The following is a 25,388-nucleotide window of genomic DNA, read 5'->3' as shown; positions in this document are numbered from 1 at the left end:
TATTCGTGCCCACCGGGTGGGCATGTGCACTGGAGCTGTCACATATGCCTACCGGGGTCGGGCAGCGAAAAATCCTGGACTTTGGAATTATTGATCGGGGATCGGTGCTGGCGCTTCATCCCATGAGTGTGAAGCACAGAGACCACGAAGAAGATCATGTTTCTCCTTCCTTGCAGGTTTTTAAACAGAGGCTAGACGCCCATCTGACACTGATGAAGATCCTGTGAATTTGGGGTAGGTATTTGTGGGTTTCCTGCATTGTGCAGGGGGTTGGACTAGATGACCCTGGAGGTCCTTTCCAACTCTATGATTCTATGTGATTTGATGAGTGAACACCAAGTCAAACCATTTCGGATAAAGAATATATAAAAGGAATAACAGAATTCTGTGATCTGTTAACTAAAATATAGTTCTGATGGCTGCATTTATACTGTAGGAGGGTGGATGATATAAATTAAGCAAAAACATGTTGAAAATTTGTTAGACAGAAATCCAGCATAGCTTCCCAAGTTATTTTGTAACACACCTCCCATCCACAGAAGTCCCAGGAAGAAGAGGAAAATTGCAACAATGAATCAATTTTTGTCATCCCAAACCAGAGACCCCCCCCCAAACTGTTTATGTTGAACTGTCTTTTTATTGAAGTTTTATTGTTGAGACTAGATGTATTAAAATATTGAATCTGCTTCTATGTAGGAATATTTGATATCTTCAACTCAAGTCTCAAAATCATCAGAAGGATGAAGTCTAATATTTTTTAGGAGAACTGGGTGGTTCAAAGTTATTATGGCATAACCCTAAATTCTGTTCTCAGGATGAGGTGAAGACACTGTTTACTGAGTTGTCTTTCAACATGGGAAGTCTCTCTTCCTTCTCAATCAGTGTCTCGCCGATATACCATGGATCTGCTGGCTGACATTCATAGTCATATTTCTCAGTGCTTGTTTCCAAATCATTAAGTTAATTCACAAATATTGCCTGGAATGCAATCTGTGCCAAAACAAGCAAAGCTTTATTAGCATAATCTCATTTAACGTTTACATCATCCTGTTTTTCTGTGTCCCCAGCTAACAGCATGCTCAAGCCTGCACATAAATCTCATGTCGACTGATCCAAAACACCTGTGAACTGGTAAGAACTAAAGTCCAGCTTTACAAGTATTTCATCAATCTCCTAGATTTTGGTGGTGCTTCCATGTTCAACGTTGGGATGTCCTAACCAATTTAATCAACCTCCTAGACTTCGGTGGTGCTTCCATATTTAACACTGGGATGTCCTAACCTGCTTTTCCATAAAAATTCTCTAAAGTTTTGCTGTACGAATGGTCCCAGGAAGATTTTCTTTGCTACCAGAGATTCTTCTGACAAGAAATGCAGAGAATGAAGAAAGGGTTGCACTTACCTGTAACTGTTGTTCATTGAATGTTTTTTTCAGTAAGCACACATTTGGAACTGCTTGTGCACTACTCAGCCATGGAAAATATTTCCAAAGCCTTCTAGCAGACTAGACTCTGGTGCTTTCCCTCCAAAACCATCACATGACCAGGATAAGGGGCGCTACTCCCTCTGGTCTCTCCATGCTGTTGAGACCCCAAGAAATTGAGGTTCTAGAGAGTTCACAATGGGGCAGGAAGGAGGAATGTGTGCCTGCATAGAAGACTACTTGACAAACAATGACTACAGCTAAGTGCAACCCTGTTCTCATCGCTATGGCTTCTGTGTAGTCCCTCAATGGGAGACCAGCAAGCTCACTGAGTGAAAGAGGTGGGCCCTGTGAAGATCTCAGAGGAAGAGACCACGGAGGACTGTTTTCCCAATGGCTGTTTAGAATCCCATATTGAAAATCACTCAGTGCTGCTTTATAAATGAGCAGGATGCTCTCTACAAGTCTCCCAACCAAAATATATGAAGGAATGAAGCAAAGAAAAACAGCATTCTGGTGGAACACTGTGATATGTCAAGCCATGCACTTAAGACAGAGTAGGATGGCCTCTAACAACTAAAAAGGCCAATCAGTGTGAGGATATTGACTAGTCCTTCTTGGAACCTGAGAGACCAATACAAAGTAGGGTTGGATCCCTCTATCAGGTGGATGGCATATTAAATGCTTTTTTCTGAGTGGTAAGGACCGCTCCTTCAATATGACATTTTGCTGCACTAACAGGGCTTACAGGATGAGGCTTCAATAGTATAATACAAAGAAGCCGTTCCATTGTTGTATATTGTTTTATATTTCATGATCACTGAAGAAGACTTTGTCAGAATGCATCTGGGTCTTTTATCTTTGTTATGTAAGAGACACTAATTTTGTGTTATGTATCAAGGGGTATTTTGTACTAATTTTTGATTATTTTATACCTTTGTTATTCTTTGTTTTGACACACATACTTTTAAATTAACAAATTTATAAACGTAAAAACAAGTTCTAGTACATTTTGCATTTTAATTCATTAACTTTTCAATTCCATGCCTTTATATACTGCTTTTCTGCAACTTATTTTCAGGGCATCAGACAAACTAACATTGTGAAATGTCATGAATGGCTGCAGTGGGGGGGGGGGGGAGGCATAGGTTAGAACCCAAAATGTCAACATTCTACAATTGGAAGTGCTACATACTATTTATCCATTGATAAATAAAGCACGGGGGGGGGGGGGGGGAGGAAATCAACATGGGGGTTATACCTCTGCTTGTAATACCTTTAGAAATCCAATAAGGAAGAGGAAAGTTCAAAGAGTTTGAGTCTTTACCAATGGCCAACCAAAGCATAAACAGCATGAGAATTAGGGTTCAAACTCAGTTACAGCCTCAGTAGAGACTCTTTTCCACTCAGGGGTGCAAAATATCATATTGAAGGAGTGGTCCTTGCCACTCAGAAAAATCTGGGACTACTCCTACACAAAAGGAAAGCAGCTTATCAGCATTATCAAAGTTGCCAGCAGGAGTGAGAAGAAGAAGAAGAACTGCAGGTTTTTTATACCCTGCCCTTCTCTCTGAATCAGAGACTCAGCGGCTTACAATCTCCTTTATCTTCTCCCCCGACAACAGACACCCTGTGAGGTGGGTGGGGCTGAGAGGGCTCTCACAGCAGCTGCCCTTTCAAGGACAACCTCTGCCAGAGCTATGGCTAACCCAAGGCCATCCCAGCAGGTGCAAGTGGAGGAGTGGGGAATTAAACCCAGTTCTCTCAGATAAGAGTCCATGTACTTAACCACTACACCAAACTGACTCTGCAGATCTGCACCATAATAATGAAAGCAGTCAAACAGGCCTGATGTGGCAACAATAAGGATGAACAGCATGTACCACAAATGAAGCTTGTGGAGTTTGCACAACAATCTGCATGGCAAAATGGCCAGGGCGGGGGAACAGGTTACTTGCTAGGGGATCAGAAGAATATTCCCCAACAATGGGTCCCTGACAGGAAAGGAGCCAAAAAAAAAAAGTCAGGGCATGGAATGTCCCACAATGTGACAAGGCCAAGTAAGTCTGGGAATGGAATCAGAATACCTGGGAGTTGACCCCAGTTAGTTGCATGTGTGCATATGTAAAGTGCCATCAAGTCACAGCCAACTTATGGCCACTCCATAGGGTTTTCAAGACAAGAGACAATCAAAGGTAGTTTGCCACTACCTGCCTCTGCAGAGGGACCCAAGAGTTTCCTGGTGGTCTCCAATCCAGGTACTAACTAGGGAACACCCTATGTAGCTTTCAAAATCTGATGAGACAGGGCTAGCCTGGCCCATCCAACTCTTTAGTTGAGGAAAACATAACTGAAATTAATTCCACAACAATGTGGAGTGCTTGCACTGAAGTAAAGAACAAAGAAAAGTAAGCTAGGTCTACTGCTCAAGGCAAAAGTAGTACTACCAAAAAGTAATTTTGCAAAAGACTAGGAGCCACTACCAGACGCATGCTCAAAGCATGCTTCCTACACTATAGGAAGGGGATCTAAGACAGCACAAACTTCCAGAAGCTCAGAGTCAAAAGGAGTGCTGTGAGAAAAATGCAGCACCAAGATCACCAGAATGATGCACATTAGCTGTGCCCCTGAAAGAAAGAAAAACAAACGTGGGTATCCCCTGAATGTGAAAGACCATACATCAAAGACTATATTCTGTCACATGTCATATACAGGTAAATAAAAAATGCACAAAACTGCAGCTGTGGAAGCTCAGTGAGAGAGGAGGAGGGATTCCGTCAGTTAGGCAGGCTGCAATCAAAACCTTAGATACAGCTAAGGAGACGGAGGATGCCTTTATTCAGGCTGGTCTGCTGCCAGAGCCTTTGAAAAAGAACCATTTTGAATCCAGTTCTGTCAGATCATGGCTTCAGAATGTACTGGTGGCAGAAAGAGCAGACAGCTCTTCTTGAGATTACCCAGGCAGATAAAGTACAGAGAATGGGTGTTTATCAGCACCAACTTAAAACCACAATAGGCACATTCCTAAAGAGACCATTTTGAGCCATAATGACAAAGTGGAATATCAGAATTTTTCTTCACTAGAATAATTATTGATGATAGAAAACGAGAAACAAATCTCCTCAGCCTCAAGAATAATGTGAGAAAACAATAGAGAAAAGCACTGGAGATCCTTTCTTTGTGGTGGCAAAAAGAGAACTGACAGCGTAGCACCCCTCCTCTCTTGGTTACGAGATGGTTTTGGAGGGAAAGCGCCAGAAGGAGAAAAGCGCCTAGTCTGCTAGAAAGCTTTGGTAATCTTTTCCTTGCTTGGCCTGCACATGTACAGTCCCAATGTGGGATTTCACAGAAGCCACAACAATGAACCTGAGACCTTCTACATGCTAAGGATAAGCCCTACCCCTGCTCTCCAAAGGAATGATAAAACCATCCCATGAGTTGCTATGAGCAATTGCATAAAATGGAATATTGGGAAAACCTGCATGAATTGGGACATTGTGAGAACCTTTGAACAAAGAGGACTTGCCATGTTCATAAACCAGTCAGAACCTTGAACTAATTGATCTGAGATAATGTATCCTGAATGAGTAAGACCTGTGTGAGTCTTAAGCATTAGATACTACTCCAAGGTGCTCCAACCCACATACCTGTAACATTAGTTGCAGCAAGGATGCCAGATAAAACCAATACTTTGAACCAGATGTTGCTCTTTGAATAAATAATGATCATGAAATGGACCTCGGATCTTCAATTTTCTGTGGTACTATTAATGTGTAAACTAGCTAATCGTCAGCCAAAAATATCTTCTTAGTTATCTAAAATAAACTACTAAGATTACCATTTGAACATATGAACATATGAAGCTGCCTTATACTGAATCAGACTTTGGGTCCATCAAAGTCAGTATTGTCTACTCAGACTGGCAGCGGCTCTCCAGGGTCTCAAGCTGAGGTTTTTCACACTTATTTGCCTGGATCCTTTTAGTTGGAGAAGCCAAGGATTGAACCTGGGACCTTCTGCTTACCAAGCAGATGCTCTACCACTGAGCCATCGTCCCTCCCAAGCCTTCTTGAATTTTCTGCACAGATCCCCCCCACAATTTTGGAAGGTCACCTATTCCAATGTATTCCAATCCCTCCTTTGGTATTAGAGTGGCCTAGATTCGCTTCCTAGTTAATGGTCACAGAATCTTATTATCTTGCCTCTACTAAGTTTCAAGATGGAGCAATCTCAGCACAATACATATGAAGTTACTGCCAAACCAAAAATCCCAGGTCCAGTCCAATAATGTGCAAGACTACTTTGTTTTCTGTAAGAAAATAGACACAGGTGTAATTTTGCAAAAGGAGAATACGGAGTTCAGTGGCAGTCTCTTAAGATGAAACAAATTCAGTTCACTCTCTTTCACCCTTTCATAACCAGTGAATTGTTTACACAACCCCCCCCCCAAACTAAAAGAGAAATTCTGCAGAAATGAAACAGAAGAATAAAAAAGTAAAAGAAAGAATTTGCATATCTTCAGATTGTCCTTGCTAGTGAAAAGTACAATGGACAATTCTTCAAATTGTGCGTCAGTTTGATGTAACACTACATGCAATGCCGCTAGTGTGCTCCTAGTTTTCTAAACGTTCTTGTTTTAAAAGAAGGTTGTAAGCAAAGGCTACATTGTTGGCAACAGGGATCTTTTCCTAAATCTTGTATTTCAGGGTCAGTTCCATGACTGCATCAGTTACATACCCAATCACCAGAAGAACAAAGATTGCTGCTGTATCCGATACTGTTTTCATGAAAGTGTGTCTGGAAACTGGAGCGATAAAACCTCTCCCTTCATTTAACTACTGTGATCAAGACTCTACTGGTTGATCTCTCTACCTGCTATATAACTGGGTTTCACTGACTGTTTTTAACGGCTCTGTTTTCACCTTGCAGGTCTCAAAATCTCTCAAGCATTGTAGGAAAAAAGACTGTGATCTTTAAGTGAGTGGAAGGTGGGGACTCTGTTCCCAGCTGTTGATACTGAGTAGGACTTTTACAGTCTTTTCTGCCATTTTTGACTGGTCTGCTCTCTGAGCAGGACTTCAAGACTTTTTAAGTACAGAGAAGAAGGCAACATGGAGAAAACCCCCAATTCTTTCTATTTGTTCTTTCTCTAGGGATCCCAGAAATAAACATGGGGATTAAGTTTCTTATATTTATATATTAAATATAAAGTCATTATACTTCTATCAACAGCCAACAAATACTGTTTTATAAGTCAAATTTGAATCAACTGGAATTATGTCCCTACTTTAAAATACACGATCAAAACATAACTGCCATGATTGGCCAAAACTGGAATGCAATTAATGGTTCCAGTATTCAGCTATGCACACATGCATGTATGAATTTTTAATAGAAGTGATTTCCTGACATCTGAACCACCTGGCCCTGGCATTCATTGGCGGTCTCCCATCCAAGTACTTATCAGGGTTGACCCTGCTTAGCTTCTGAGATCTGACAAGATTGGGCTTGCCTGGGCTATCCAGGTCAGGGCCACATCTGAACTATCTTTGTAAGCAAAACCACACAAACTAACATATTAAACCAAAACAGCAGTCCCAAGCAAAAGTGGTTTCACAACTGCCTTAGAGCAGTTTCTGAAATTCTCAGATACCTGACAATTAACAGAGACAAAGAGCCATGAAGTTATGTTGCTGACTCTCATTATCTGCCTCCATGTAGGAATGCATTTCAAGTATTCTTGCCTATCCATTTGATCATTACATCAACATTGTATGCGTACTCTTATGCTTGTCTGCAGCATTGTCCTCAGTTGCTTTCTGGGAGGAGTGTATGTCGAAGCTATGATTACTACATTTATTGTAAATAAAACAATCCATATAGTCCCTTCACTGTTGACTACAGATCCTAGTCACCTTTGAACCAACACAGGTCATTATAAATTACAGAAATTCTAACAAACTCTAAAAATGGTTGGAAAGTCTGCAAGCATCGACAGGGCTAGGTCTGATCTTCCCAGCCATCACATTTCAGTGGTCACTGACTGAGGGGCCCAAACTTCTTTTCTTCCGGGGGGGGGGGGCAGGGAGACTGTCATTGAAGGAGCTGAAAAGTACTGCATGCGCATGAGAACATGACACTTTGGACTGGAGCCTACAGTTACTAGCAGGAGTTATAGAAGAGAGCAAGAGTCCAGTAGCATGTTAAAGACTAACAAAATTTGTGGCTAGATATGAGCTTTCACTAAAGAAGTGAGCAGTGACTCACAAAAGCTCACACCCTGCCACAAATTTTGTTAGTCCTTTAAGGTGCTACTGGACTCTTGCTCTCTTCTGCTACAAACAGACTAACACAGCTACCCATCTTGATCTATCTCTAGTAGGAGTTATGACAGGAAACCAATTGCCCTTTAAAAAGGCAGACAGCCCATCTGCTCATTTATCAGAAGTTGCATAAGGCAGAGTTGTTCAGGACAGCTTTCCCAAATAGTGACTGAATTTCTAGAAGGGTTCTTATAGTAGATTGTTTTATCTGATGACTGATCTGAGGTTCTGAGATATTATTTGGTTTTTATAGATTGTAATGAAAGGATTTTAAACATCAGTGTAACCACTGTCCCTGGTTTCTCCTTCACTGGGCAAAGATGAGGTATAATGTCTCGTAACTCCTTACAACTCCATTAAATCGCTTAATAGTTAAATTTTTTTAAGGGACAATGCAAAACTACCAAATGTTAAATGGAGCGATTGTAATAAGAAGAATTCCACTTGTGATTTAGTGGAAACAAAGTATTAAGATAGTAAATATGGACATTTTATTCTATATACAGCCCTACCAGACAATATGAATTCTAAACACAGAAAACTTGCGCTGAGCAACTCAAACTCTGAGAAAAACAAGTCTCCACACTGCAAACATACATGTGCAATTGGAATGCAAGAGGTTTCTGGGCTTGTGTATCAGTGCAGCATGCAGCAATGCCAAAGAGAGATATTTTCCTAGGAAATGCCCCAGTTGCTGAAGAATGGAAACATATGCTAAGTACCTTATTTTGCCCTTTATCTATTTAGCAACAATAATATGAACACCATGTTACTGTGCCAATGGATTGGCATTAACATATTTTGTAATTCTAATATTACTCTAAATCTCTAAGTATCTTAACAAAAATTATGGACAAGAAACACACACAGTTTGCAAAAGTATAATCTTACTGGAGTCTTAGCTTTCGCCTGGGCTTGTAGGTTGTTCCTCATTTTCTTTTCATCAAATTTGGTACTTCGTTTTACAAAGATGCCTCCATGCTAATACAGAAAAAGAAACACGTGACATTTTATAATTCAAGAAAATACCATACCTTGTAATATTTCACTACGAAAAATAAGTTTCATTTACTTCACCCCATTTTATTATTTTTGACATACAACTGTCACCTCATTTGTCTCAACAGAAATTAGCATAGCTTAATGTCATTGTCAAGTTAAGCAGAGAGTCAAAAAATGAAAAATTTAAAAGCTTGAATACTGTTCTGTGTATCCAAACCCAAAAAAAGCAAGTATAAAATTGTAAAATTATAACAATTAATTTTGTGTCAACAGCTAAATTCACTTCCTCATTCCAAAATTGAACCAAGAGCTAGTCACAACTGATGTAAACTTCCCAAGAGCTGTTGGAAGCTGATGGATTTAGATGGACTCTACAGGCAGAAGCATCTCCTTTCCTGCAGAAGTTGTGAGTTCAAAAAAAAATCTACACTGAACCATGTTACAAGCAGGATGGGTTCACCTCAACTAGCTTTTTTAGTCACAAAAAAAACCAAACCTATACCAGCATCATGGTCCTGCATGGACAAAAAGCCAAGGGGGACAATGGCTTTAAGGAGACATTGGTACAATTGAGAGATAAAGCTAGTTAGATCTAACCCTGTGATTCCATAATGGGGGATAAATGGACATTCTCTCATTTCCATACCATGGGATCAAAGCTGAATACCACATCAAGAGGATAGGCTATTTTTTTTAAATAGCCTTGATTCTTTGTAAACTAAGCAACTACAATAATAAACAATTATAGGTGCAACAACAATAACTACAAAGCCATATCTCCATAAAGAAACACAAAAACCTATCAAAGTTAATAATGTCTGTAAGACCACGACAACTGCAAATTTATACCCCACCCTTCTCTCTGAATCAGACTCAGAATGCTTTACAATCTCTTATATCTTCTCATTCATTCTCCTGTGTCTCTCAGATTGCTTGGCCCATATGCATTCCTGCACTGTTAGAGGGGAGGTACAGACCTGCTCTGTATTAACCCAATCACTACAGAGCTCATCTGATATAATAATGCTAGTCAACTGTGCAGCTTCACTGTACAATTTCAGGTCTGACAACCCTAAACCACCTAGTCTGGATGGTCTTTTGACTAAATCATAATAAATACACGGTTTTCTGTATTTCCAAAAGAAGCTTTTGAGCACCTCCTGCTATTCTGTAATACAGGCATCGAATATGCATATTGGTAATGTTCTGAATAAAAATAGAAAATCTGGAATAATAAAGGACTTGACCATGAAATAACTTATTCCACTGCCATAATTCAGAAGCTACTGACTTTTCTAACACCAAATCATTAACTTTCAAAAGGTCTTGCAGGTTCAAAGGAATATATAATCCTAAATGTCATTAACTGCCAGTAACCCACTTAAAACAGAAAGTTGTCTTCAACAAGTCTTTCAGTTGATTTATCAGAAAAGCCAAATACTACTGTTTTTTCATTGTTTACAGCTTCACTCCAGACCTTGCTATATTTTCCTAAGGCGTTCCTGATAGCTCTCAGTGACATGAGAATATTAGCAACATATAAAATCAAGTCATCTACAAAGAGTGTAATTTTGTACTACTTATCTTTGATTTTTACCCCTGATATCAATGAGTGAAAAGCCGAGGCCAGAGGCTCTACTGCCAGTCCAAATAACAGGGAAGAAAGAGGACAAACCTGTCTTGTCCCCTTATTAATTGCAAAATCTGAATAAGAACTGTTAACTCATAGCTGTGCTCTGGGACTGGAGTGTAACGCACCAATTGCTCTGAGAAACTTGCACCCAAACCCTATACATCCTAATAGAGTTCACATGTATGACCAGTGCTTTTTTTTGCAGAAAGAGCCCAACAGGAGCTCATTTGTATATTAGGCCACAGCACCTGGTCTGGAAGCATGTGGCTGCTGCATGATGAGTTGGGCCAGACAGAGCCCTGGCCAACCCAGGTGGAGCTCTGCTCCTGTGGGCTCTGGCAGAAAAAAACCATGCGTATGACCAGGCGCGACGCTGGGATTTTTACCACCTCAGGCCGCCCACATTGCTGTGCCCCCCCATAGGGGGTTTGAGCAACACCGAGCCTCTTCCTTCCTCCGCCCAGCTGCCGGGTTTGGAGGAGAGCACAAACTGGGGTGCACCCTGATGTGTTTACCCTGTCAAACACTTTGTCAATGTCTAATGACAAAATGATAGCCTTAAGAGGATAAGCCTAGTTAATGTGCGACAGCTCCATAGATGTCATGGTGGTTATGAAGTCCTGAACCACTTTTGAAAGTCATCTTTCAAGGTCCTTGGCATATCTATTGTGGTCACCAAACAATAAGCCTAACACCAACTTCAGCATGAAGAAGACAATTATGCAGCAGGGTGGATGGTACACAAAGACTTTAGTGCTCAGCGTACAAACTCTCAATTTTTATAAAAGCTATATAAAGATAAGTCTGTCCCCAAGCATATCTCTCATCTCCTTAATCGTTAAAAATAAAGATTTTGCTGAATCATATAATTTCAAAAGTAGGGCTGCGCAAGCCTTTTGATGCTTATTATTAACAGCAATGTGGTTTTCTAATGAAGTAATCTCAGAAAAAAAAACTTTCAGTACATGCAGTTTTAAAGTGCTTTAGCACAAAGAAAGGAGACTAAGATAAGAGATCTGAGCAAATTTACTTTATTAAATTTGATTTTAGACCGCCCTCCCCCAGAAAACTGGGCTCAGGGTGGTGTACAACATTATAAACATAATAAAAAACAAACTGAAACCAATAAAAAAACAGTAACCAGAAGATGAATTTTTCCTAATACTGTCACTGGCCTCATGGGAAGCAGGGGTAGGTATGCCAGAAAGATGGAACCATCGTTGTTCTCACTCGGATACCTGACAGAACATCTCTGCCTTGCAAGTCCTGCAGAACTGTATCAGGTCCCATAGGGCAAAGATGTTATTTGGCAGAGAGTTCCACCAGACTGGAGCCTGGGTGGGTAACACCATGGCTCTGGTTGAGGGCAGCTGGATGTCTTTCGGACCAGGGACCACTAGCAGATTTTGATCTATTGAGCACAGTGCATCTCTCCTGCACTGTGGGATATGCACTGGCTCCCAGTGGTTTAAAGTGCTGGTGCTGCCTTAACAGCCAGGGACCTATGTACCTTTGGGACCACCTCTCCTGGTATACCCCTAAGAGCCTTGCATTCCGATAATCAACATTTGCTGTTGGTTCCTGGCCCAAGAGACATCCAGCTGTCTTTGAGCAGGGTCAGGGCTTTTTCTGCCCTGGCCTCAGCCTGGTGGAACTCTCTGCCAAGTTCTATCCAGGCAGGGCTTTTTTTTTTTGTAGAAAAAGCCCAGCAGGAACTTATTTACATATTAGCCCACACCCCCTGCTGTCACCACTGCTTTGTACATGGCTTTTTTTGAGGAGAAAATCCAGAAGGAACTCATTTGCATGTTAGACCACACCCCTTGATACCAAGCCAGCTGGAACTGCATTCCTGTTCGTTCCTGCTCAAAAAAAGCCCTGCATCCAGACTTATTATGGTTCCACAGGGCCTGTAAGGCAGAGATGTTCTGCCATGAATTTGGCGGAGGGCAGCAAAGGTTCCACCTAGCACTCCCACCTTTTTCCAACCCCTCCCCACAAGATAGTAACACCATCAGGACTGGGACGCCATTTTCTTAAAACTTGTTTATTGTTTCCTTGGTTTTAATTGTTTTTGTTGGGTTTATACTGCTGCAAATCACCTTAAGCCTGGATTCTGGGAGAGATGATGAGGATAATAATACTTTAAACATGTACCAGACTATTCTTTGAGGAACCTGGTAACACAAGCTTAGATCTTCACATTCTTTCTGTAATGATTGAAGGACTTGTTTTGTACAGAATCAAAAACCAGGATGTGTTTACCAATAAGTTTTCCTCTAACTTGTTTTCTGCTATCTGCTTTCTACATATTCAGTATTTTATATATAAACAGGATGTTTAGCAGAATTCGGAAATGTGCATTCCATCACAATTCTGTAATTAATTGTCACTGGACAGTTTTAGTTGAGTGTAAATGACATCACTGAGACAGCATCAACAGGAAGAGCAGGAAGTGTGAAAACATAAAACAGCATTTGGCATGTCAGGGAGGATAAGAAAACTGTCAACTGCATATATCCTTAATAATGCAACACTTACTTAAAAAGAAGAGACTGGATTTATACCCTGTCCATTACTAGGAGTCTCAGAGCAGTTTACAATCTCCTTTCCTTTCCCCTCCCAACAACAGACACCTGGTGAGGTAGGTGGAGCTGAGAGAGTTCTTTTGAGAACAGCTCTGAAAGAACTTGCAACTTACTCAAGGTCATACCAGCAGGTGCATGTGGAGGAGTGGATAATCAAACCCTGTTCTCACAGATTAGAGTCTGTGCTTCTAACTACTATGCCAAACTGGTAAGTATCATCATTCACAAGCTGAATTAATAATACATCTACACAGGGCTTTTTTTTTTTGAGCAGGAACACACAGGGATGCAGTTCCAGCTGGCTTGGTGTCAGGGAATGTGGCCTAATATGTCAATGATCCCTGCTGGGCTTTTTCTACAAAACAATCTTGCGCAAAACAATGGTGCCACCAGGGGGTGTGGCCTAATATGCAAATGAATTCCTGCTGGATTTTTTCCTACAAAAAAAGCCCTGCATCTACATATCCTCCCACATTCTACTCTCCAAACAGCATTACAAACACCCAGACAGTAAACATAAAACTAGAATTAGCTAGGGTTTTTTTTGCAGAATTCTCCTTTTTGCTACAGACCGTCCCACATGGCTTTTGTCTTTGAAAATCTAAAACTTCACTTGCAACTGTTGTGTCTAACTTGCTAGATCACCCTGACAATCTATTAGGATGAAACGCACATGAAGCTCAACTAAAAGAGAAACAACCAAAAGGTAGAGAATGCAAGAATGCACTAAGCAAATATAGTTCACATAGAAAAAGGATTGGTCTTTTATCCACTTTTCACTGTGATAAAGAACTACAAAACTACAAAAGCACTTAGTTCTTTGTCTATTGTCTTATTCACTTGCTGTTCTTCTGAAAGACAACCAATTTTGCTACCATGTTATGTATCCATGCTATAATAATTATCCAATAAACATGCCTTTCCACTTCCATTAAGGAGTCTACAGAACTAAAATACCAAGGATTCTCTATATCAACATTAATAAGCTTTCATATTTCATCAAGTAGGACATAGGCATATATCATCTTAGTAGACAACATTCACATCAAATTAAGTGAGCTCATCTCCTGTTTGACAAAATGATACCAACCTGAGATCCACAGAAACACACACGCACACATTTAATCACAAAATACTTAACAGTCTGGGACCCTCATACCTACAGGACCACCTCTCCCGTTACATCTCCATGCAGTCTAGGGGCCTCTTGCAGGTGCTTTGCCCCATGATGGTTGCCACCGGGGAAAACGGCTTCTCAGTTGTGGCCCCTAACCCATGGAATGCACACCTGGATGACACCAGTGTCCTGCCAGACCTGTTTGGTTTCTGCAGAGCATGCAAGGCTGAATTTAGTTTGGCCTCTGAGGGTGACCACATGTCTTGGCTGTTTTATTAGTGGCATAGGGCTAGCGACATATTTTAATATTAGTATTTTATATTTGTTATTTATTTTTATGTTGCTTTCTACCTTATTGGTTTTAATGTTGTGAGTTGCCATGAGACCCTTCAGGTGAGTGGTGACTAAAAAACTTACTAATTAACTATAAAGGCAGACATGGCCAGCTAACATAAAGACAGATACGGCCAGTTATCACAAAGCCCGCCAGAAGAATCTTTTACTAGTACTTGACCAATGCGATACACACACTCTTACTATCAGGAAAACTGACAGTACAGATGCAACGTATTTGTAAACTAGTTTCATTGACATCACTGGGATTTACTCCCAGGTGAATATTAAGACCTGAAGTCAAAAACACACAGTAAGAGGCATCTATTTAATGTGATATGGGAATACGTTAATGATTTACCTCATAGAAATACCACCCGTACAAAGGAAACCATTTTAACCCATCTTTCAAAACATATCGAACATGTCCAACAGCATTCTGCCTGATGGCCAACATAGCTGCTATAATCCAGTCAGCTGCAAAGATAAAAGACAAATGTTTATGCATATAACCTAACAATAAAATACAAAACTTTTTTAGAGTATAGGTTAACAGTTCTACATTAATTTCCATGGGAAGTCTTGTACTGATTGTAAACATTTTAGCAATGCAAAGCAAGCTCTTTTTACCACTGGATTAACAGCGCAATCCTATGCAGAGTTACTCCTGTATTATGTCCATTAACTTCACAGGGCTTAGATAGGAGTAACTCTTCATAGCATTACACTGCAAAGATAATACTGAATACTAATTTTCCACAATTCCTATTTTTTAAAATGTTATGAACAGGTATGGTCTACAACACAGTTCAACATTCAGTCCTATGTTGATCTCTTCTATCTGTATAACAAGCATATGATATCTGCATCCTGGTCTTCATACAAGGATATCAGGGCTGTATACATGGCACTCCCCTCCTGATTTTATTTTCACAACCCTGTGAGATATGTAGGAGAGAGGAGAACAGACCTGAAATTCAGCAAGCCTCATGACTGTGGAAGAATTTGAACTCAGTCCCCTAGTCCTAACATGACACAAACTCCTATACCAACGCTTTTAAGAATCGGGCTTAATCACAACACATTTTGCCATAATAAGTCACCTTTATATTATGGATCATAGATTAAAAGCATCCTCAAGTTTATTACAGGATATTATTCTGCATTTACAAAAATCTCCCAAAGTGCTCTGATTGATGTGAACCAGTAAACCAGATTCAAAACTGAGCAATTAATAACCTCAAAATCAATGAATAACAATAAACATGAAAGAGTTCTTAACAGAGAATCTGGGTCCTGATCTATAAAGATATTTTACATAAAGAAGAGTTGGGTTTTATACCCCACTCTTCACTACCCAGAAAAGTCTCAGAGCAGCTTATAATCACCTCCTCTTCCTCTCCCCACAACACTCTGTGAGGTAGGTGGGGATGAGAGAGGTCACCCAACTGGCTTCATGTGAAGGGGTGGGGAATCAAACCCTGTTCTCCAGATTAGAGGCCACTTCTCTTAACCAGTATACCACACTGGCTCTTGAAAGACAATGCCTTGTGTGTGTCCAGCAGGGATTCTTATTTTTACAACCCCTAACAAGATTACTTTCTTCAAAATTTGTTCCTAGTCTCCCCCGCCCCCGATTTTAAGGCAGCTTGCTAGGCAGCAAGCAGGGACACTTCTGCAGACAAACTCTGAAGCCCCATCATGCAGGAATTTACTCTTCTGAGTTGTAATGAATAATACACAAATTTAATACCACAGAGATCTGTATTTCAAGTTAAATCTGGGATATTTCAGCATGTACCATTATATTTTCAACTGAAAATTTCTTACAGTTGAGGAGGGGATATACTGACCTGTACTCTGATGATTTGATATATATATTACATTCTCTTTTGTTTTTGGCAAATCACCATAGATAATTACCTAGGAGAGAAAAAGTACTTCATTAGCACATTTATTCAGAGAGGAGTTAAAGAATACATTTAAAACTACTGATCAACTATTTAATGAACTAAATTTTCATGTAAATTTATTAAGACCCACTTCAGGGCAAATCTAGGTAAAAATAGCAGTATTACCACTTTTTCTCTCTTGGGCCAAATGCTATTTTTGATCCCTCTGTCACATGATACACCACTGAAGCTACCATGGCCATGTACAATAAGGGCTCACCTCTGCCTATATAACTAAGTGAGAAACAGCTAAGATGGGTTACTTTATAGAAGCACTTTAAAAAGAAAATAGTTGATTGTATAAATATTTACTTCCTCTCATACAGAAAAATAACTAGTGTGTTCTTTTAAAAACTTCCTTTCTTCCCAGTGAAGTTATTGTACTCACCAAAACCTCAACCTTCAAGTCCCTTTTTCAAGTTAAAAAACCACTCACAGTGGCCTTCTTTATTTACACCATTCAGCTAGCCCTTATGGGAGAAATACATTTACGTGTAATTAGCAGAATTTACATATAAGAACTTATCCTATCCAATTCACACATTTTTTTTTATTTTCTATCAGTGGAAAGATACTGTGTTTCAACACCAGCTATAAAAAGACTGAAACTGGATTTAATTCATAAATGAGGGGAAGGGGATGAAAAAAGCACTTGAACTATGGGCCGGCACAGGATAACAGGATGCAGAATCCTTTGACCTTAAGGTTTCTAGTTTCATACAGGCCTGCTCAAATACAGGAAGACAAAACATCAGTTTTGTGCCTGGGTGAACAAAATGTGGAACATCTGCTACCAGTACAGCTGATCTACATTTACTTGCCGACAAGTCTGCTTCCAAATCTTTGAAGAGCATTAATACTAAAAAGTGACCATAATTGAATTTATTAGCAAACAAGATTAATATAAAGCTATTATGGCTTTACAGTAGTTTTCTGGACAAGCAAGGGACACCAGTAAACCTCAACACAAAGTTATTCCTACAGTGAGTACATTAATTGATCTTACAATAAATAGTATAATGAATGAGGTAGAATGGAAATTTTGAAAATCTTGCAGATATGGTTTGGATTCATCATAGATTTCTGTGGGCTGAGGATCATTTCTACTGATTCCTTGCTCAAGTGGCAGCCTAAATAACACTCTGAAGTGCTGCTCCAGGGGGGATGGGGAGCCCCCAGAAACAGCTCGAGAGGAATCTGAAGTCTCAAATAGAACGAGGGGTGGAGAATCATGCCCCCCTTCCCCGCCTCATGACTGCAAAAATCTAGTTGGGATCCAAACACTAATTTCCTATGGAATTCCCCACGTCTGTACATTTGAAAAGGTATTAAACTGACCTTTCACAAACCTGACAGTGAACATAAAGGTGGTTAGAGTGGTGAGTAGCTACTAAACTATAATCAGCGATTCCAAATGCATGTACTTAACTAGTAGGAACTTATATGAACTAGAGCACTGGTCAGTGGCCTGCTAGCAGCAGCGTCGCGGAATGCCACGGAGTGAGGCAGAGCAGCCCGGCTGGACGAAAGAGGCACCAGGGCCTCACTCCGAAGCTTCCTCCCCTTACAAGGGAGGCAGCCTTGGATTGAGGCCACACCACCTTTTTCATCTGCCCGGGTCCCAGGCTGGTGGAAGGAGCAGCATTGCTGAATCCTTAGCCCACCCCTCATTTATAGACTCCCGGTGACCAGCTGATTGGTGGGAGTCTTTAAAGGGAGGGGGAGGCAGACTGGCCTTCTGCTGCCTGGCCATCTAGCAGGGAGGCAGCAGAAACAGCCCCAGTCTCCCCCCCATTTAAAGACCCCCCCTTGGACGGCAGGGACAGGGCATGGAGCAGCCTGGGGCAGCAAAACCCCCAGTGCCACTGAACTAGAGCAATGGTACTCCACTTTTTCCACAGAGCCAAATTCAGTCGCCATCAATCAAAACATTTACTAACATCCCTGGCATGAGCCCTGCACCATAAGGAGACTCACAGCTTACCTATTCCTCTGTTGGCAGATGTTTCCAGGTGGGAACCACCTGCCAAGCAAAAGCCCTCAAGCAAGAGCCTTCCTGACCTTCTTGAAACATGCAACAAGATGCCACATTGAGGAATGGCACACAAAAGAGCCACAAGTGACAAGTCAGAGTTATTTTCATCACTGATGAAAATAGCCTTGAAAAAGGACTGCAACCTCTACTCTGACTGTAATTGGGTCCAAATACTCTGTGTTACCAGATATTAACAGTTACACAACTACAGTACACAATCAAATCTGAAATAAGAATAAGAGGCTCATGACTCATCAGGTTGAATTTAGTTTTACACTACAATCTGGAAACATTGGTTTCGAATCGCCACGCTGCCACAACAGCTCATTGGAAAATTCCGGCCCAGTCACTGTCTTCAGTCTAACCTACCTGTGGGGAAAAGGTGTGGCTCAAGGGAAGAGGCTTTGCTTTGCATGCTGAAGGTCCTTATTTACTCCTCAGCAGCTCCAGCTGAAAGGATCAAGGTGATGTGAAAGACCTCTGCCTCTGGGAAACTGCCATAAAACTGAGTAGACCAGGTATGATCAAACTGTGGCTTGTGAGCCACGTATCATGAGGTTCTTGAAGCCCCCACCCCACCCCATCGGCTAGCTTGAACAACGCATTTAAAGTTGCTTTATCTCCACCTCTCCCTCCCTTCCTGTATTGCGGCTCTCAAGCCTTGTCTTGAAGCTCACAAACCTCTGGCATTTATTCTATTAGGCTCTTACATTAAGCAAATTTGGCTACCCTGGAGTAGACAATACTGACTTTGATAGACCAAGGTTCCAATTCAGTGTAAGGCAGCTTCATGTGTGGAAGGAAAAACCAATCCATGCTGCCCAAAGCACCTAAACAGAAAGGGCAGAATGAATGTTCTAGACGCAATCCAAAGACATACAGAAGGGTTTATTAGAAAGACTGAGGAAAGCCACTAAGAACATAAGGAACATGCTGGATCAGACCAAAGGCCCGCTTTGTCCAGCATTCTGTCCACAGTGACTAACCAGTTGCTTCTAACAAGCTCACACGCAGGATGACTGCAACAACATCCTCATGGTTGTGCTCCTCAACAACTAGGAAGCAGATATCCATCATGACTAAGAGCCACTGATAACCCTCTCCTCCATGAATTTGTCAACTCCTCTTTTAAAGCATCCCAAGTTGGCAACCATCACCACATCCTGGGGCAACAAGTTCCTCAATTTAATATGTATTGTGTGAAGAAGCAAGTCCTTTTGTCTGTCCTGAATCTCTCACCCTTTGGCTTTAGTGGATGACCCCAGTTTCTAGTATTACCAATATGAGAAAAGCTTCTTCCTGTCCACTCTCTCTGCATCCTGCATAATTTCACAGATCTCTAGCATGTGTCCCCTTGCTCACCTTTTTCCCCAAGCTAAACAGCCCTAAGCATTTTAACTGTTAGCACAGTTGCTTCAGCCCCTTTATCATTTTGGTTGCTCTTTTCTGCACCTTTTCAAACTTTAAAACAGCCTTTCTCATGCTTTTTAACACTTTGTGTGAATATGTGTAAATCAGGCCTTCCCAATCCTTTTGAGTTTGTGGGCACCTTTAGAATTGTGACGCAGCATGGGTGGTACAGCGGCAAACTGGCTGGTGCAGGAGGTGGAGCAGGGCCTTAACTAGGCAGAGGCCATGGTGGTGGTGCCCCTGCCCCCCTCTCCTCTTGTGTATGCTTCGTTAATCAACTTAGTGTCCCCCTGAAGAAGAAAAACAAAATGGTTGCCCCAGCTTATCCTCAGCCACACAGTGAAGATCCTTGCGTTATGGTGGCAGCAGCTGTCAAAGCAACACTTCTAAAAATCTGCAAAGCCAATCAAATTTCTAGTAGCCAATCAGAACCCTTCTTGGGCAAAAATCTTACCTGGCCATGCCCACTTTCTAAAAATACTTTCTGGACACCAGAAAAGGTGTTGGTAGTGAGGATCCTAGGAGTAAATAACTTCATTAGTTATACACTACTTTTCTAGGTATGACCAATCTTCAAGATTACCTTGGCACAGTAGTTAAATGTTGGAAGTACAGTCTGGGAAGCCCACATTCAAATCTCAAAGCGTCATAAAGATGTGAGTGACCTTGGGCCAGAATCTCTGTTTCCTCAGCCTTATCTACCTCACATGCTGTTGTAAAGGTAATATAGTAAAACCTTTAGGCCATCCAGAGCTGCTCCCTAGGAGAGTTTCAAAGTTCAACCACCAAACATTGTTGAATATGTGGAATGACAAATTCTCCGCCCTCTACCCGAACCCTCCCTCAAACATTTGATAAACTGAAAACTAAACTCAATAGATGGAACCAGTAAGTGCTTAAAGTTGCTTATGGTCATTTTAAAAAAAAATCCTCACAGCCTAATGTAGGATGACTTGACAAAGGACTTACCAAAGATCATTGACTTTCATAGAAGAGGAGGGATTTTTATGTGAGCTACAACTTCCTTTACAAATACATGTCTTTTGAGTATGTGTTGCATTTCCCTCCTACCTCCAAACATGTATGGGGCACTAGGGCTTCCTGGGAGGAGTGCCTGTTTTCTTTTTGAACAGGCTTGAGTATCAGTAGTACTTTAAAATGATCACTACAAGAGGCTGTTTTCATTTATTCCATGTTTTCCCATTCCATACCTGTATTTCAGATGTAAACCCAGCTAGAATGTACAGTCACTTCTATGAAACTGCCCTTCCCATTTCACATTAACATGGACGCAAACAGTATAAGTAGAGTCAGCATCCAAACATAAAATGCCTTTAGCATCTCTTCCCCGAAACAGAAGGCTAGCTCTCACATGTGGTGTACCTATTCAGTTACATATTCTACCAAGTGTGAAGGCCTGAAGGGAACACACATATATCACTGTGCACATATTTTTCTGAAAGCAACATGAGCCTTCTACCCCTACTTTTCAAGAGGCACACATTCCTAAACCTACATGCAAAACCACACATCAACATTTTTAAGGTATGCGCATTTGTGCCCAAGAAATCAGAAGAGAGATGCTGAGCCAAGTGCCAAAGCTGTAACACAAAATTGTGCATAAACCCCTGGGCAAGACCAAGTTCTTCTCCCTCCCCAATGGCTTGCCCTCAGACAATGCCTCTCTCTCTCAGTCAAGTCACCTGTACGCCGCTGTAGTTTTCGAAGAAGAAGAGTACCATGCTCTGGTAGATGCTGTACAGCCGGTCGTCCACCTGGTGATAGAAGCGGGCGGGCAGCAGGGCGGAGAGCAGGCGCCAGGCTCCCCAGGCCAGTAGGTAGGTGGGGGCGGTGCCCATCATCATAGCGGCGGGCAGTACGTAGCGCATGGCATAGCTGTGCAGCACCAGAGAGAGCAACATTTTCTCCCCAGGGCTCCTTCCTTTTTAAAAAAGACCTCCCCTTTCCCCGCGCCCCTGGGTTGTCCACCTCGTCGCCTGCCTGCTTTTCTCACCGGCCACGCAACATGAAGAAGCAGACCAGCCCTGGCAGTCAGGCACTTCTCCTGCCCCTGAAGCTAAAGCAGACAAGGGCGAGAATCTCGCCACCCAGCCGCATGGCCGGCACCGGCCGAGGCAGGAGGAAACACTAGCGAGCGGGAGAGAAAGAGGCGGGCCAGGCGAGAGCTAGTTCCGGACAGACTTCCTTGCTGCTGCCGCGCCGCTTCCCTTTAGAAAGTGCCCAGCCCCTTCCTCCCACCCTATTGCCTGGGAAAGAAATAGGCGCCTGCGGCAAGGTAGCTCCGCCTCGCTGATGGAGCCGGGGGAGACTTCCGGGGGTTTAGCAAGGCCGCCGGACGAAAGAATCAGCCCGCCCTATAAGCTGGGATTCCTCGCCTCTCTTCTCCTTTCTTCTGCTCCCCGCTCTTGTCGAGGAGCCTTCTTTCAGAAAGGCGCCAAATGCCGACAGGGTCTGTGGAAGCAGTCGCCAGCTTGGAGTCCTTCCTCCCCGGCTCATCTCAGACGCCTGGGAGGATGTGGGGCTTAGTGAGCGATAGGAGATTCTGTGCAACTTCAGCGCAGGGGGCCGTTCCCGCCAAGATGGAGGGGCGTGGGGGAGGTCAGTACAATTCTGGCAAAATAGGTGCATCGCTATAGGGTTGCTTTTTGAGAAGGGACTGGGCTTCAGCTTTTTTTTTTTTGCTTTTTTTTTAAAAAAAAAAGACGTATGGATCGGGTGAAAAAAGTTGCATTGTGCTCTTGCTTAACCAAAAATTATACAACAAAGCTTTTGAGCCCTCCAGAACCTGGAGATGAACCTGGGACCTTCGGCTTGCCAAATAGATTCAGGTAGACAGTGGAACTGGTTTGAAGCAACGGAACAAAGTTTGAGTCCAGTGGCAACTTTTGAGACCAATGAAGTTTAATACCCAGCTTTAAACTTTGTTGGTCTTAAAGGTGCCACTGGACTCAAACAAAAGGCAGGGAGAGGTGTGAAAGCACCGCTTGGGGCATGAACCATCCAATTGAAACTATAAGCAATAGTTGATCAGTGTATAATAAAGATTGAGCCTAGGGTTACCAGATGCCCTCTTTCTAGAGAGCATGTATTCCTTTTTGGTGCCAACCTCTTTTGGGCTCTTAAAAAAAAAAAAACCTTATGAAAATGTCTTCTTTTTTTGCATTGTAAGGTTGAGAATATTCCTAGTTAGTTGCAACCAGTGGTGGACTGGCCAGGGTGTCAGCTTGCCCAATGGCAAGTGGGTCCCCTTAAACAATAGACAATATGTTAAAAATGTTAATGACCTTTTAGCAGCTTGAAAATATAATAGAAGTCCCAATATTATTATTGTAATGCAGCTAAAATTTACATTGTATTTAGGGCTGCCAGCCTCCAGGTGAGGCCTAAGGATCTCCCTCTTTTACAACTGCTCTCGAGCTGGCAGAGATCAGCTCCCTTGGAGAAAATGCAATCTGTATTTACATTTAGTATCTACTGCATACTGCCAGTAATATGTTCAATATATGTTCACTGAAATTACTAAAATATATATACATTTATTTCACAAAAAATTTAATTGTACTTTTTCCCACATGCACTTTTTGTATTATTTATTTATTATATAAATTAAATGATAGCCTTATAGTTGTGGGTGGGATCCCTATGTCTCCTGGCAACCAATATTTTTAGACCCAGTCTGCCACTGATTGCAACTCCAAAGTGTGGGCACAGCCACTGAAAATTAGCTCACAACTGCTGTTGCTGAATGAACCTCCTAAATAGAGGGGACTGTCAGAAGTGTGGTGGATGATGTCCTTAGTTGGCTAATGGCAAAGTTGGTCTATTAGATATGCAAATCCAAGGCCATGAAAAACTTTAAGAGTAACGAACACCAGGAAAGGGGCTGGCTTATGGTGGGTAGTGTACCTGATTGGATGCTTACCTCAGGTCAATGAGCAGAACTGTCTCTGGTCACCTGAATGGTTCTCCAGGTAACCATAGATAGTGTTTACACAGTAATTACTAGAAGAATGGGTCAGGGTGCAGTTGATGGGTTTAAACTGGTGTGGTTTACACCCGGGAAGGAAATCGGTATAGTAGACAAAGACCTTGAGCAGCGTGGTAGGCATTAGCATAGAAGTAAATAGAAAAGGTGGAGTAGAAGTAATGGACCTGAGGGATGGGCCATTGATCAGTAGCTGAGGATTAGGGCGTGAGCAATACTTACCAGCAGACCCCATCGTTATTATGCATTCCATTTGGGAGGGGAGGAGAGCCATGTGCGGAGGGAGCCTTTAGGTGGGACTAGAACAAGCTCTCTGCTTTGCTCCATTCTGTATGAAGCATTTCTTGGCCTGTTTCTGGTCACACTTCATTTTGTATAACTTGCGGTCCCCTTGGCTTGAGTGGGGTACCCCTACAGGCAGGCAGCGCTTCCTGGCAACAACAGGAAGGGGGCTCAAAAATACACATATTGTGCTGTTGCCATTCCCTCCCCTTCCTGATTGGGGATTCCCATATAGTAGGATGCACCTGTTTGGGGATCCCAGCAAACCCAGTGAGTCAATGATTCCTCATTCCTTGTAGGGAGCTACGCTGGAACTGTGTCTACACTTTTAGATGCGTGCTCTGTGGGGAGCTGATCTGCAATGCAGCAAGCATCATAGGTGTTTGGCCAAAAGCAGTGAAGTGGCTGGAGGGTCATCTACATCTGTGGCTTCTTGTGATCCCCGAGGGGAATTATATTCACATAACATTGTTGTGGTACATGGGCCTTTATGCCACTGTTTCTCCTGCTTACACCTATATATCTCAAGAGTTCTGCAAGTATCATGGCTTGTTGCCATCCAAAACCTTTCAGGAACAGAATTTAGGCTTGCACTGTGAGACTTATAGAAGCATGGTCATGACAGCACATGCTGAAAGAATATCAACTAAATAGCCCCTCTTTCCAAGTTGCAGTGTGGATGTGCTGTTGTCTATTTGCATTTTTAAAACTGTAAATATACAAGATCTTGGGGCCACTTTTGGGCTTGCTGGTACTATTCATTACACTGCTGTCCGTTCAAAACTTAAGAGTTCAAGGAGGTTACAATCTGTATTTATTTATTTCCTTCAGATATATTAGCTAGGCTAAAATAAGAGAGAGGGAGGTTTGGTTGCATGAGATCACCAACTGAGCTTCATAGCTAAGTTGGATTTTGACCCTGGGTCTTCTATATTTCCTTTTCTGGCAGGATTGTTGTGCCTTTAAATGCCGGAATTGCAAAAAATCCAGCAAATAAAGCTTTCATGTCACTCATAAAGCCTGAACCTGCAATTATTACTTAGCATTGCCTTAACTGATTGAAGCAAAGGCATGGGAATGTGTTGTCTACAAAAACGAACAAACCAGGGAGTTTTCTGTCCAGTACTTTTTGTCCTTTGTGTATCAAGAATGATCCCAAATGCAACGTGCTGTGTTCCAGGGCATGGAACATGTTGGCTGTTCCCTTATCATTTGACAGGGACACAGTAGATATTATTCCCAGTTATGGGCAATTAATATTACTAGATTTGCCTGCATACTAAAA

The 25,388-nt window shown here is 41.9% G+C and overlaps 1 protein-coding gene across 2 annotated transcripts in view; it reads right to left on the bottom strand.

Annotated features, from left to right (window-relative positions):
• AGPAT5 (1-acylglycerol-3-phosphate O-acyltransferase 5) overlaps nt 1-22,320 on the bottom strand; it is a 47,580-nt gene extending 25,260 nt beyond the window's left edge. The window contains exons 1-4 of one of the 2 annotated variants that reach the window (XM_060234979.1): nt 21,519-22,320; nt 16,272-16,341; nt 14,780-14,895; nt 8,637-8,726 (exon numbers count right to left, since the gene is read on the bottom strand). In XM_060234979.1, the coding sequence (XP_060090962.1) occupies nt 8,637-8,726; nt 14,780-14,895; nt 16,272-16,341; nt 21,519-21,737 (495 nt within the window). In that variant the 5' untranslated portion in view covers nt 21,738-22,320. Of the gene's footprint in view, nt 1-8,609; nt 8,727-14,779; nt 14,896-16,271; nt 16,342-21,518 lie in introns of both variants that reach the window. The other variant, XM_060234970.1, reaches the window with a different exon arrangement.
• Between the last annotated feature and the right edge of the window lie 3,068 nt (nt 22,321-25,388).

The sequence above is a fragment of the Heteronotia binoei genome, chromosome 1 (assembly GCF_032191835.1).
Source record: "Heteronotia binoei isolate CCM8104 ecotype False Entrance Well chromosome 1, APGP_CSIRO_Hbin_v1, whole genome shotgun sequence".
Lineage (NCBI taxonomy): Eukaryota > Metazoa > Chordata > Lepidosauria > Squamata > Gekkonidae > Heteronotia > Heteronotia binoei.
The sequence above is the reverse complement of the archived record's forward strand: the minus strand, read 5'-3'. Positions and strand labels throughout refer to the sequence as shown.